A 13650-nucleotide genomic window follows, 5' to 3' on the forward strand; every position below is an offset into this window, starting at 1 on the left:
CTCTAAAGAAAAAGGTTCAGAGCATCACCTTACATTTGGGTGGTATTTTATGCTTCCCAAGGCACAGTCACGTTCGCTCTCTCACCTGACCCTTCCCCGCCATGACGGGGCGGCAGGACACAATCCCACAATGCACTTCGCGCGGCGTCCTACGCCACGTCTTCCTTCCGGGCCCGCCAGTCCGCGGGCGAGCGCGCAGGGGCCACCCTTCGTAACAGCGTGTCGTAGCCATTTTTCATAGCTCCAGGTTTCCTCCTCTGCCTCGGACAGGAAAATTCAGTGAGGATGAGACAGTGGAGGGGAGCAGCAATGTCGTGTCTGTTCTTGCCTTTTCATCTGATAATCTCTTTGAGGAGTTTCTAAAGCATCTGAGTTTATCCATTTAAGTCCAGTCTGTCTGCAGTGTAAGTCCCCAGCTTGTGCCACTGCCGTCAGGAGCTCTGTCTCTCCTTGATCAATATTTACTTAACAAACAGCAGGGATGGGAGAGTTCGTTTGGAGGAATCATGTGCGCACCACGGTGAATGAATGCTCGGGAAAGTACTTCAACTTTGTCTCCTTCCCTAGGACCTTTGTGTGCATGTGTGCGCGCGCGCGTGTGTGCGTGTGCAGAGGCCCTTTCTCTTTTTCGCTTCTCCAAAGACACTTAGAAGCCATCTAGATAATGCCTCGCAATATGTGATTAGTGCATTGTTTACACTCTAAGAGAACTCGTGATGTAAATTCAGTTTTGAAAGTCCCAAGTTCGATTTTCCTTTTATGCTCCTACCCAGGTTAAACATTTTGGAAAGACTCTTGGGCTGAACAAGATGCACGAGCATCCTCCTTTGACCCGGTTCAGATAAGTAGGAGGGAAAAAGATGCAGATGGAAACAATGAAACAGTTTTAACAAGGCAACTCTAACTGCATATTTCTGATGGCATTATTATTATTATTTTTTTTTTTTGAAAGCCCAAGGAGAAAAGTAGCTCTCCAGATTTTCAAAGCTGCTTACCCAGTTTTTGGAATTAAATGTGTCTAACGCTAGTAATAAATATGAATACCACAGCGCTCAAGTTTAGAGAGCACTATTCTTTCAACTTCACCGAAACAATTGCTTGAAGGCTCAAGTCGGTGTCTCCAATACAGTTGACTTGGAGGCATGTGGGTCTAGTTTGAGGGGTTTTGTTTCTGTTGTGGGTAGAGGCTGGGGGAGGCTGGGGGAGTTATTTATTTATTTGATTTTGTGAATTGGAGTTGTAAAGCCATCTGAAATATTCATGCAGAATTGTCTGAGAAGCCCGTTTCTGTTTTATTTACTGCACAGTAGAACAGCCACAGTGGATTAGTTCTACAATACCCGTAACAAAAGCCCAACAGCTGATGCATGTGATGTTAGGAGGTGACAAAACAGTTAAAGTATGCTGCTGGCTACAGGCAAGCAGTCAGCAGATGCAGACAAAAGGGTTTGTGACAAGAATAACTCTCTCTCCAAGGCGAGCAGTGAAGAGTATCCAAAATACCAGTACCCTTTTCTCCTTGACATTGTCTTCTTACAGTCAGCATTTTATTGCCCTTTTATAGTATTAAAAAAAAAAAGTGGAGGAGGAAGAAGAAAGAAAACCCACACACAAACTAATTCACCAAAATACTAGCCCCGATGTGACTTTTCCATCCATCCAATTTTACTCCTGCCCATACATAGGTTCCCTTTTCCCTTTCCCTGTCAAGGTAAGTTTGAAAAAAAAAAAAAAAGTTTAAAAGATGAACTGAATAGATGATCTCCCTTGATAAGATTGTAATCTATTGATAACCCTGATAAGCCACTTGAGCCTTTGGTGATTGGGGAGGGGTTTGGGGAGAGAGCTCAGTGCCTGGTTTGTTTTCTCTCCGTTTCAGCAAAAATCATTTCACTGATGAAATTAGGCCAGTGGACCAGTTTTTAAAGGGGATTGAGGATGGAGAGGTATCCATGGGAAACTGTGCAAGGCGCGAGGTTTAGGTCTCCTGCAAGAGACGAAGGGATGAGCTTCTGGATATTTCAGAGGTGTGAAAAATCAGCTTCTCTGTCTCCAGAAAATAGGAGAGGCTGTCTTCTTTTTAACCTTTGTAATTCCCCTTCTATTCTCTGTGACATTCATTCAGCTGCCAAGAGCGTTTGGCAAGGTTTGGGCCAGCGAGCACACTTCCAGTGACCACTAACCTTGGTATGTCCTGACACTTATGATGAGTGTCTGCAGGACACAGAAGGCAGGCAGCCTGCTATGTCAGGCTTTTATTATGTACTGCAGAGGCTAGGGACAGTCAGTTTAATAAAACAAATCATCCTTGAAGGTAAAGCAACTGGGAAGAGGAGGAGGAAGACAGGGGAAAAATGTGTCTTTGCCACTCATTCTGAGGGGAAAAAAAAAAAAGAACAGCAAAACAGCCCCCCACCCAACACACCGTGCATGTGTGCACGTGTACTCGTGTGTGCGCACGCACGTGCACAACCCAGCCACAGCTGGAGCAGACTTGAAAACATCCTCCCGATTTGCCCATTTCATCACAGCCCATAAGGCCCTTGTTTGCTCGGAGGAGACTCAAGTACAAACGATTGTGATGAAATTGGTAGATGCTGATAGCCAGCCCCCTTCAAATTTATGAGTGCATTCAAGTACCTCGTCGCAATTATATTCTCCTCCAAATATCAAGGCAAGGAGAGGCAAGACCATTTGGGGTGAGGTTCCTATATTGGGATGCCTTTTTATCAAGCAAAGTTTCCATTCTCCTCTCCTGAAGAACACTCAGCACAGCAGCTCCCACAATAGCTTCAGAGTTCCAGCCAGAGACTTTGGAAGCCTTTTGTTTTTTCCCTGTGGCATGTCCAAAGGCATGGCCTTCCCTCCCCCCTCCCAGCAGCCTGCATTGTCTTGCATTCCAGGGACTTGATTGACTGTTGCCACCTGATGCTGAGGAGATACTCTGGGGTTCATTCTGCAGATTGTTGGGTTCTATTAAAAGAAACCTAGATAAGGGACTACTTGTCACTAAGGGATTTTCTGCAGATGTTTATTAGTGATTGGAAATCCATTAGGTGTGAAGAGGTACAGAAAAATATGGGCAACATCATTCTCGTAAGCCTGAATTCTAAGACAGCTCCCCCCAAAAATCAGAAAGGACCCCGCTTTTACTCTGTTAAATGGAAATGGGGAAAGTTTTAAAGCAAAAGCGGGTAAGGGCTCTTTTCTCGATATTTCTACCTGTGGATGGAATTCCTTGGCACTCTCTCAAAAGATCAGTTGATACTCATCAGTTTACCTCTCTGGAGCCACCAAAAAAGATTAATTGCTCTAGCATTAGAGGATCTCATTATCAATTGCTTTAAACCAGCCCAATCTGTTGTAGGAGTATTGCCTCAAAGTAAGCCCTAAATTAGCAAACCATTTCATTTGTTCAAAAAGAATTCCTCCTTTCTCAAACATAAACCAATATCCTAAGTCTCCTCCTGGGAATCCTTTGTACCATTCACGTTTATTTTGAAGTGACTAGCTCTTCTGTGGTTTTTCTCAGTCACAGATCCACAGCTTGTCAAGGTTTTGATGCCCCATACAAATAGAAATTACTGAAAATGCATTAAAAGGGAGCCAGCATGGTTTAATGATAAGACACCTGGACATGTTATTTCATATGGGTCTCTTGTTCTCATAATTTATTCATTTTGTAGAGTCTCATAGTTTCTTCATCTAGATAATGACTTTTGAGGTCTATTCTAACTCTTTAAATGCTATCTTTTTTTAGCATTATTTTAAAATTTCCTTTTTTTTCTTTTTCTTAAGTATCGAGGGAGAAGGTAAGTGTGACTCCAGAGCAGTATGGAGTAAAACAGAAGGCAAGCTCGCATGATGAAAGACTATACAAAACAACGTTGTTAAGCATTGTTGGGGGATACACAGAATAGAAACCGTGGCTCTTTATCGAAAGACATCTCAGGGCAAATTCATACAACTAGATAGAAGTAGGTGAAAAATTAAACAACACAAGACACAAATACAAAAAGATGGTGAAAGATAGCCCAAGATTACCACCAAAAGAAATGAATGTTTAAAACAAGATAAAACCCACTAAAAACCATCAACAAGCATGGCGAATGATAATAATTGTGTGGGAGCTGCCCACACAGCCCCTCCCCAAAGAGGTTACTTTGACTTGCCCTCAGGCACACCCTAGAACTACCCTCCTCCCCCCTCCTCCCCCAGTCCTGATGCTTTTCTAGATGGGTCTCTCTTCTGACCATCTCAAACAATACCTCTGCTCCCTTGGCCCCTGGTACTCCAGACCACCCGTGGGGCCCTTGGTGTGGAGGAGCTTCTGGTCTTTTCTGACTTCCTCCAGAGCAGCCATCATACCCTGTGTCCCACACAGCTCTCTGCCATGCCCTGCTGCGTCCCCACGAGTTCAAGGAACATAGATCTTTGTCATGCCTCTGTTGCCAATGGCCGGGAAAACCACACTTCTTGAAATGTTTATTTTAATAAATGCCTATGATTATGTTTCTGTAGCATTTGGCTAACAGCTCCCAAACCAAGTAGTTAGAGTGGGTAGTCGTACTGCCTCGCTGTTCTCCAGCCAGATTCCCTCTCTCAACAATGCCCATCTGATAAAATGTGAAGGATTATCTTTGAGGGAAGCAGGGAGAGTACTCAAAAAGGCTGCTTAATGACTACTTATTTGGTGTGAGGTGAGTGGGAGAGCTAATCTCTCCTCCAGGCTCCTCCTATCCCACAAATACTCAGGTATCTGCAGGAGTTTTAGGGAGAAATCACCAGCATTCTGTAGAAAATCCAGATGAATTCTCATCAGGGAACGGCCATTGGGAGTGTATTGGTTTGCACATCCATGGGGGACAAGGGGATGTTTGGATGATTTGGGGGAGCTGTGTCCTGAGAAACTGGCTGGGGTGTATGTCTTTGGAAGGGGCTACTCAAAATTTTCACTTTTTCTAGATTCTGATAGGCCCCAGATGGGGTCTTTCTTTTTTCTGGGGAATGACTAATTTTCTTTACAAAAGACAAGTGACTTACCATTGGAAGGAGTGAACTTCTTTGTCCAATTTTAAATGTATAAAACAGGGATGCCTGGTGATCATTTTAATTTTCCTTAATAGTCACTGTCATTATAAAACGGTCCATTGCACAAATGGAGAAAGAGTGGGAGAAAGAGATCAAATCTCTTCGACATGACAATACCTCCCTTTTACTTGGTAAAGTGGCGTATGTGACCTGAGATGGAAATCTTTCCCCTCCTCGGTGTGTGTAGACAGATCTGTCTACACACAGGACTATAGTGCAGTTACTTCCTATATGTCTGCACTTACTATAAAAATACAACATTGCTAATGCAGAAGTACCTCACTAAAAGACATCTACCGAGAGTCTGTGTGTACTTGGAAAATTCACAGAATGGCTCTGCAAATCCTGTCTTGGTGTGTAGAAAGAGAAGCCCCGCTTTACCTTGAGTAACTGACAAAGAGCACTAAGTAAGTACATCAACAGCTACCCCTTTCCCTGGACAAGACATCGGACTATTAAATAAACAATTAAGAACACATACACACGCACATGTTAATGGCTGTGGAAGAAAAGGATAAACAATTCGGGGCGCCTGGGTGGCTCAGTTGGTTGAGCGTCTGACTCTTGATTTCAGCTCAGGTCCTGATCTCAGGGGCGTGAGATCAAGCCCCATGTCAGGCTCTGCGCTCAGCTCGGGGTCTGATGTCCCTCTCCATCTGCTCCTCCCCCCACCCCCGCTCCCACTCATGCTCTCTCTTTCGCTCTCATTCTCTCTAAAATAAATAAGTAAGTAAATAAATAAATAACTTTTAAAAAATAAGATATTTGGAGGATATTTGTCTTAGAATGTAAGAACTTTGAAAAATTCCCTTCATCTGTCTGAGCCTCAGTCTTCTCCACAGTAAAAAGGGGGCAATGACACCTTATAGAGACGTTGGGAGAATTGAATAGCATGATTCACAGTCCGTACATAGCACAGCACCTGACACATAATAAGCACTCTAGAATGTTAGTTTTTGTTATTACTATCAGCTGCATGAATCACTCTTATGGAGCAATTCTAATCTCAAAGTAATTTCCGACGTAGAATTTTAGGACTCAGTACAGATTTTGTATTTTGGGACTCAGTGTTAATGTCATTATCTTATCCCTGTCTGTATGTAGAGCACTTTATGGTGCATATTACTCTCATATACAGTTTAGCATTTGGGTCAACAGTCCTCTGCTGCTATGAGCAGGAAACAGGATTTAGGTTTTCTTCATTTACAGGGGCTTTCATTGCTATCAAAGGCCAATGATCTCTTATTCTACTTTTGAGAACACACGTTGTTTTCATAATGGAAATCCAAAGGAAATAGAATTCAAGTTCTGAAAGGGTAGCTGGAGACTTGCACCTGGAATACACCTGTTTAATGAAGTGGGGAATCCCAACAGTGTGTCCCCTTTTCTCACCCAAATTTTCAGGAAGGAATCCTGGTTTTTCCATATGTCTGTGTGTATCCTTTGCACAAGTCCCTTTCTAAAACTTCACAAAGCTGTCCACCCTACATTACAGTGCTACTATATATAACAACTTTACATAAGAGAATAGAGGCCGGCCATTTTTAGCCAATGCAGGTGCCATGTAAGCCCCTTTCTGAAAGAAAGAACTTAGCTCAATTTCCTTTGAAGAACTGGAGACTTGAAACTGAAAACTTTATTAATGCCATTGTCTCCTTGTATCAGCAGGTTCCAGAGAGATTCCTGGAAGTTGCGCAGATCACATTACGAGAGTTTTTCAATGCCATTATCGCAGGCAAAGATGTTGATCCTTCCTGGAAGAAGGCCATATACAAGGTCATCTGCAAGCTGGATAGTGAAGTCCCTGAGATTTTCAAATCCCCGAACTGCCTACAAGAGCTGCTTCATGAGTAGAAATTTCAACAACTCTTTTCGAATGTATGAATAGTAGCAGTCCCCTTTGGATGTCGAAGTTGTACGTGTCTAGATTTTTATTTCATATGTATGTGTATGGGAGGCATGGATATGTTATGAAATCAGCTGGTGGTTCCTCATCATCATCTTTCGCTCATTTTCTTTTGTTTTCCATTGCAAGGGGATGGTTATTTTCCTTCGGTCTTTAGTTTACTTTTGCCCGAGGCCCTTAACATTTGGAGACTTAAAATAGGGTTAATTTTCAGGGAAAAAGAATGTTGACGTGTGTAAAATCTCTATTAGCAAGGAAAGGCATTTTAAAGATGCTTCTGCTTGATTGATGGTTTATCGCAAATGGCAGTTGGCAGAGGGAGACCCGTGACACAGCGCCGCTCCACAGACGGTGATGTGTCTCTTTTTACTGCTAAGAAGGCCAGAAAACTCAATGAAACCACTACGTAAACGTAAATATTTTGTTTGGTTTGACCTCCGTAAGTCACTTTTTATTATATGTTTAAAAATAATGCCAGTGGCAGATGAACAGCTCACTTTTCAAAAGTTACCCCAAAAGGCTAAATTTCAAAAAGAAAATAGTCACTGTGAAGCCTTTCTGTAAGAGAAATGGCACGTAGCCCAAACGAGTACCAGTTTCATACGGAGGCGAAGCAATTCTACACATAACTGACTCTTTCTTCGAGATGAGGCTGGAAATTCATACCCGATCTTCACATTACCTCTCTCAATTCTACAATCGGTTCTTCATCATAAGTGAGTATAGATCATTTTTCGTAGAGAACAGCCCCTTCGACGTCATTTTCTATTATCTTACTTCGGGTATTAAAAGGCACATACGTTTCAAATGTACTCTTTGCTCAACTTTGTTTATATGCTTCAACGAGTTATTATGTCTGTTTAATATTTAACACTTTTTTCAAAAAAAAAAAAACCCACAACCCTATTTTCTGAACACCGTTCTCTAGTAAGGAATAAAGGACATCCCAAGTTGACCATAGAATTCCTGCCTAGGTTAGACTCTTGTTGACAGCTGTGAGCGGACTTGATCTTCACCTCCGAAGAGGAGCACATGTAAGGATGACCTCTTTCCATACACGATCCCACACTACCCTGATGGATATTCAAAGTGGTGACAGTCTAATTAAGTGTTTCTTCATTTTAGGTACAGCATTTTAAAGCAACTGATAAACTCTCTTCGAATTCAGAAGCTAGTACTGACCAAAACGTGTGTATAGGCAGCATAGGAGAGGTTGGGGTTAACCCAAAAGACACAATTTCAGCACACATAAGAAAGCTGGCTGCTATTTTATGCTTTCTTCAATGGTTCTCCTCTTCTTCCTTTTGTTCTCTTTTTCCAGTTTCTCCAAGGTGTACGGCGTCCCATACTTGCTTTTAAAAAGTCGTTCGGCATTCACGCTTGTTTTCTCAGATGAGTTTTGTGTGCAGATGCAGTAAGAATTCTTGTTCGTTCTAATAGGCTTTTCCTGACCCCCTCCCTCCCCTTAGGTCATTTGATAGACACTTAAAATGACACAGGAACAAACCTGGTATTTAGATTATACCGAACACAAATACCGTTTTTCCTTAATTTTCATAAAAGTTGCATTTGACTCTGGAGAATGCAGGTTGACCCATGTGACTAACTAGCTGACCCAATCGCTGTAACTTACCATCATTTATAAATTCTGCTGATGGACAGGAATGTATGGAGGCAATTATTGTCAGCACAAAGCCTTAAAACCTGCTGACTTTAAATTAAACGGCACAGTCCTATGATGCCCTGCGTCACTCAGGAGGCTAACGGGCTCTTGCAGTGTGGACAGAGTGCAGCGACACAGGCTGGAACACCACTGGCTTCTCTCTGCACCCCCAACCAAATGCATCATCCAGCTCGTGCTCCCCTATGGAGCACACACAGAGCCAGCAGATCCCATTTGTTCTTGTTCCGGCTCGCTTGGGGGGGAGAAAAACATGTTCAGATAATCATTACATTGGAATAAAATGCAAACCAAAAAAAAAAAAAAAAATCCAATCAGCACAAAGTAGGGAAGCAATCTCAACTTGTGGTCACACTCTTGCCTTGCTTCATGTGAAAGAGTAGGAATTCATTGTTCACGTCATGATACCACTGGGTCTTTGCTGTTCCGTGTGATTCATATCAACATTGTGTTGCCATTTGCAAGGTAGAAGGCAAAACCGTAGTGTATTCACCTGTGTAGACAGACGGCTAGTATCTTCTGAGCTGGGGCGAATTCAGTCATGATTCCAGGCTCATTTGGATCTTTAGTATTATTTTCCCCTGCCTTTCTAATTTAAGTAGACAAATTCAGCAAAAGGGTGTGTTCACAACCAATGTTGATGTGCTTATCTATGATAATATCCGCTCAAGGTTCACTGAGGCATAGAAATGATTTCAGAGTAGAAATTGCATGAGGATAAACTCACCTCTTTGTTCGATCACTTTTGCTTTTAGGTGGTTTTTCCCCTTTTACGATCACAAAATCTTGTGCCTCCCAGTGCATTGGAAAGTGACAAAAGCCTGTCTCTCAAAATTTCTACTTAACAATTCTGGGTTTTGTTTTGTTTTGCTTTGTTTTTTAATCAGCATCTTTCAAATCTCAGCTCAACTCTCACCAAGTGAAAATTGGCTACTTGGGAGAAAGTTAACTTTCTATGAAGGTAGGAGGGTGAAGGATGAGGGACAGTTTGCATAGGAAAAAAGAAGTCTAAAGTGCATGTTGAGATACGACATTACCACTTATTTTCTGCTAACCCTAAATTATTTTTGCATATACACTTGAGGTGATAGTCTGTGCCTAGACCTAAAATGCACCAGCGGGGGGATTTTTAAAAATCCTTCAAAATACCAGTTTTTTCCCACAAGTACAATTGTTCTTGTGCCTTCTGTGGCTTTCGATCTCATCTTTTTGACTTTATTTCCAATTACTACAGCTGCAATAAACACTAGATTTTTTTTCTGGCTGTTTGACATAACGTTGATAGCTATGCATATTTTGTGTCTTTTTAAAACAAAGCGGGAGAATACGTTTTTGAAGAAGAGAATTTTTAGAACAGTTTGATACCGCAAATTATTTTTTCTTCAATTGTTTGAGCAGCATTCGAGTTTTGAAAATTCTTGTAGAAGCCAATTTTTTGTAACTGTGGTGCAAATCTTGTGTTTTCTTAGCCTAATGAAAAGTAGTATAGAAGCAATATTTCATACCATGTGCTGTATATGTGTGTGCAGGTATGTGAACATGAAGACACACACACACATATACACACATGTAAAAATATACATATATATATGCGTGTGAAGTGGGAAGCTTACCTTTTCCTATCTAGATTTAAGGACCTATTTTAGACATTTGTTATGTTTTGTGAAAAGAATGTTCTATTTGCAACAACAAAACATTTAATTCTTACTGTATCTCTGGCTGTTTAATGAGGACGTTTCACATTAAATGGTAAAACAACGTGGAAGATGGTAGAATGTAGTAATTATTTAAGGAAATGTTCACCCACATATTCCTGAAGTTTGCTTTGTGCCTCCGAGTATTATTTAATTCAAGTGTTTTATGTTTGCAGAATCTTTGTTGCTGTGCTAGGGATGTGGGTGAATATCATTTTTAAAAATGTTAAAAACAACAAAAAAAAGCAAAACAAAAACACTAAAGCAAGAGGGGAACTTTTATAAAGCAATGTAAATATTTAACCTCATGGCTGTTGTTACGTAAGACATGAGATTTTAATAAATAACTACATTCTCACAACATCTATTGAATTTATTAGGAACACTACAGTGACTGTATAGACAGTTGAAAGCATTCTTGAAAATCCTGCTCTCTACTTTTAAAAGATAACAGTCTCTTTCATCAGATGTCAAGGGCAAGGGTAATGCAGTTTCTGTAAATTTATGAAATTTCTTTTCTATGTACATGAAAACACTTAGTAACCACCACTACACACACACACACACACACACACACACACACAGGTTAACACTAAGTCATAAAGCTGAAGATTTGGGGGGCTTTAAAAATAGGATGTCCCTCAGAAGCATTCATAAATCCATCAAAGAAAAAGTGGTTTACAGACTCCCTGAAAGCAGTGTACATGTGAGGACAGAGCAAAATCTCTTTGCCATGTATATTATAGAATATTCATTGATGTGAATAGTACAAATGTTTCCTTCTGGTACAAACTCTGTGTTTGCAAATTACAAGACGCATTGTTTTCAAAAAGCTCCCCTTAAAAGAATGTAACTGGTTTATCTGAGTAAGCGGTTACTGCATTGCACTTAAATGTTCTGTTGAAGGAAATGCAGTTTTGTTTTCTGTAGATCTGTTGGTTGTAAACCTAAAACTAAAGCTAAAATGTTCATATTCAGAGCTGGGATCAAAACCGGTATTTAACCTTTGCATCTTCTTATAATTATCCTTCTAAGAATATAACAGGATCTGGATGCGTCTGGACTTTGAGTCTTTCCACTGAGCCCTCTCTCAAATCTGGCACCTCTAAAATGCACAAACATGAGCAGAAAAGGCAAACAGACTGGCCCTCTTTTGTGAAGACGTATTCATTCTGTGTTTTAAAAATATTCTAATCCTCCACGTGGGGGGAAAAAGCATTTTCAAATTGTAAATTACCACTTCAAGATTAGAATTAGAAAAACACGTATTTGGGGTTGGTCTCAGCGCTACCTACAAGAATCAAAGGTCATGGCTTCTCCCGATGTTGTCCCAGCCACTTCTCATATGTATATAGTATAAACCGTGACAAAACACTGCCTTTATATTATTTAGCAATATGTTGTAAATAGCATTATTAAGCTCTTTTTTTGTAATAAAGACCCTTTGATTTGAATATAGTACAATAACTGAACTGATAAAGTCAATTTTTGATTTTTTTTTTTTTTTTTTAGCTAGAGGCAATTTCAATTGTGGATTTTTGTTGTTGTCTATTGTTCTGAAGACTTTGCATAATTTATTGGTTTAATTTATCCTAATTTATTTGATGAAGGTGTACAATTTTGTATTACCAAGGATGTACTGTAATATTAATTGATATGATAAAAAAAAATGAGACTCCCTGTCCATATTAAAAAGAAAATAAAAAGGTGCAGTAGACAATTGATTTTAAAGTAAAAGTACAAAAATTTAGTTTGGCAGCTACTAAATTTTAAAACAGAAAAAAGTTGTTTGGGGGGTGGGTGGGTAGGGGGTTTTACTTTGTGTGTTTTAAGCTTTTGTATACTCTCCAAACTTACCTTTTGCTTTGTACCACTTAAAGGATACAGTAGTCCAATTGCCTTGTGTGCCTTCCATCTTCTCTTAAACTGAATGTATGTGCAGTATATATGCAAGCTTGTGCAAAATAAAATATACATTACAAGCTCAGTGCCGTTTGATTTTGTTTAAACACGTGACATTTAACTTTTGGACCTGTGTCCATTTTTAGGACAACAGGCTAGTTGTGACTAATATCCATTACGGAGCTTTGCTTTCATTAAAATGCTTAATTACACAAGTCTAACATGAATGCATGCGACTCCTAGAAATGATCTTTTTTTACTTTGGACTGTTGTAGGAACTGGCTGGATTTCTCTGTGAAACCTCTTCTCACAGATTTAGCTTTATCTAGCCCTCAAAATTTAAAAATGACAAAAGCTTTGGCTCAAAACAATGTTGTGAACTAAATTTAATTCAACAATTGCAAACATCTAACGGTTCTAAGAACAAGGAGAGATGTTCCCAAAAGTCAAAGAATGGCAAATACATCACTTGAAATATGGGGAGGGAGAACTCATATTGTTTATACTCTGGTTGGGCTCAGAACTAAGTACTAACGTAAATTTTCCAAAATCTTTCTAGAATGTTCCTTCACACATGACTGGCAGCATGTTTCATACTAGGAACACTGGTCCTATGGCTTTGGAAAATTTCCTTTATCTCTTTCGCTTTGGTTTAAAATCCTGTCTCCTTTATCCTTGAATCAGGAGCAGGAAGAATTAGCAAAAGTCCTTTATCTACCTGAAATTGACTCTATTATCCATCATTCACAGCCACACCTCCATTTCTGGCTTCCGTATTACTGTAGACTGAATCTTCTTAATCTCCGATTTCTTTTGCTTTCACCTAAATGATGAAATTGTATTTTGACCCTGCTTACACAAAGGTGCTTAGAATCAGTGCAATATCAAAACTATTAAATAATAACAGTGTTTTTCCACTTAGTTATTTTTCTATCAATGGAACAGATTAAAATTCCAGTCCTAGTTTAACTGGGCAAAAGAGCACATGCTATGTGTCTCTACACCAAAATATTTATTCCCTGATTGGAGAAAAAAGAGAAGCTCCCCCTCCTTCCACCTGCTCTTGGAAGGAAGAAGGCACTTGAAGTCATATAATGACTCTTCTATCTTCTTGTATTTATTTAAAACTGATGTGCTGATAATCCAAGTAGCAACTAAATCACTAAGAAGTTACAGCAGGTGGTAACGGTTTTTGATGGGTTTATTAAAAACATAGCACCAAATCCTTCCTTTTGTGACTCTAAATTATCCAGTGGCATTGGTCTAGAACAATATGTACTGACCCCCTGATCACAGACCGTGTTCCACAGATGCCTCCATGTCTGCCAGTACTCATATTCTACTTGAAAGTACAAGCTCTACAAACTAATAATAAA

General features: G+C 40.1%; 1 protein-coding gene across 8 annotated transcripts in view; it reads left to right on the forward strand.

The window, feature by feature from the left end:
- Window positions 1-12359, forward strand: part of PROX1 (prospero homeobox 1) — a 56996-nt gene extending 44637 nt beyond the window's left edge. For 7 of the 8 annotated variants that reach the window (XM_087858122.1, XM_045771983.2, XM_045771984.2 and 4 more), the window contains one exon: window positions 6757-12359. In XM_087858122.1, the coding sequence (XP_087714248.1) occupies window positions 6757-6945 (189 nt within the window). In that variant the 3' untranslated portion in view covers window positions 6946-12359. The remainder of the gene's footprint in view (window positions 1-6756) is intronic. The other variant, XM_045771989.2, reaches the window with a different exon arrangement.
- The last annotated feature ends 1291 nt before the right edge of the window (window positions 12360-13650 follow it).

This window comes from Ursus americanus, chromosome 2 (assembly GCF_024610735.1).
Source record: "Ursus americanus isolate L20-20 chromosome 2, mUrsAme1.1.p, whole genome shotgun sequence".
Classification (NCBI taxonomy): domain Eukaryota; kingdom Metazoa; phylum Chordata; class Mammalia; order Carnivora; family Ursidae; genus Ursus; species Ursus americanus.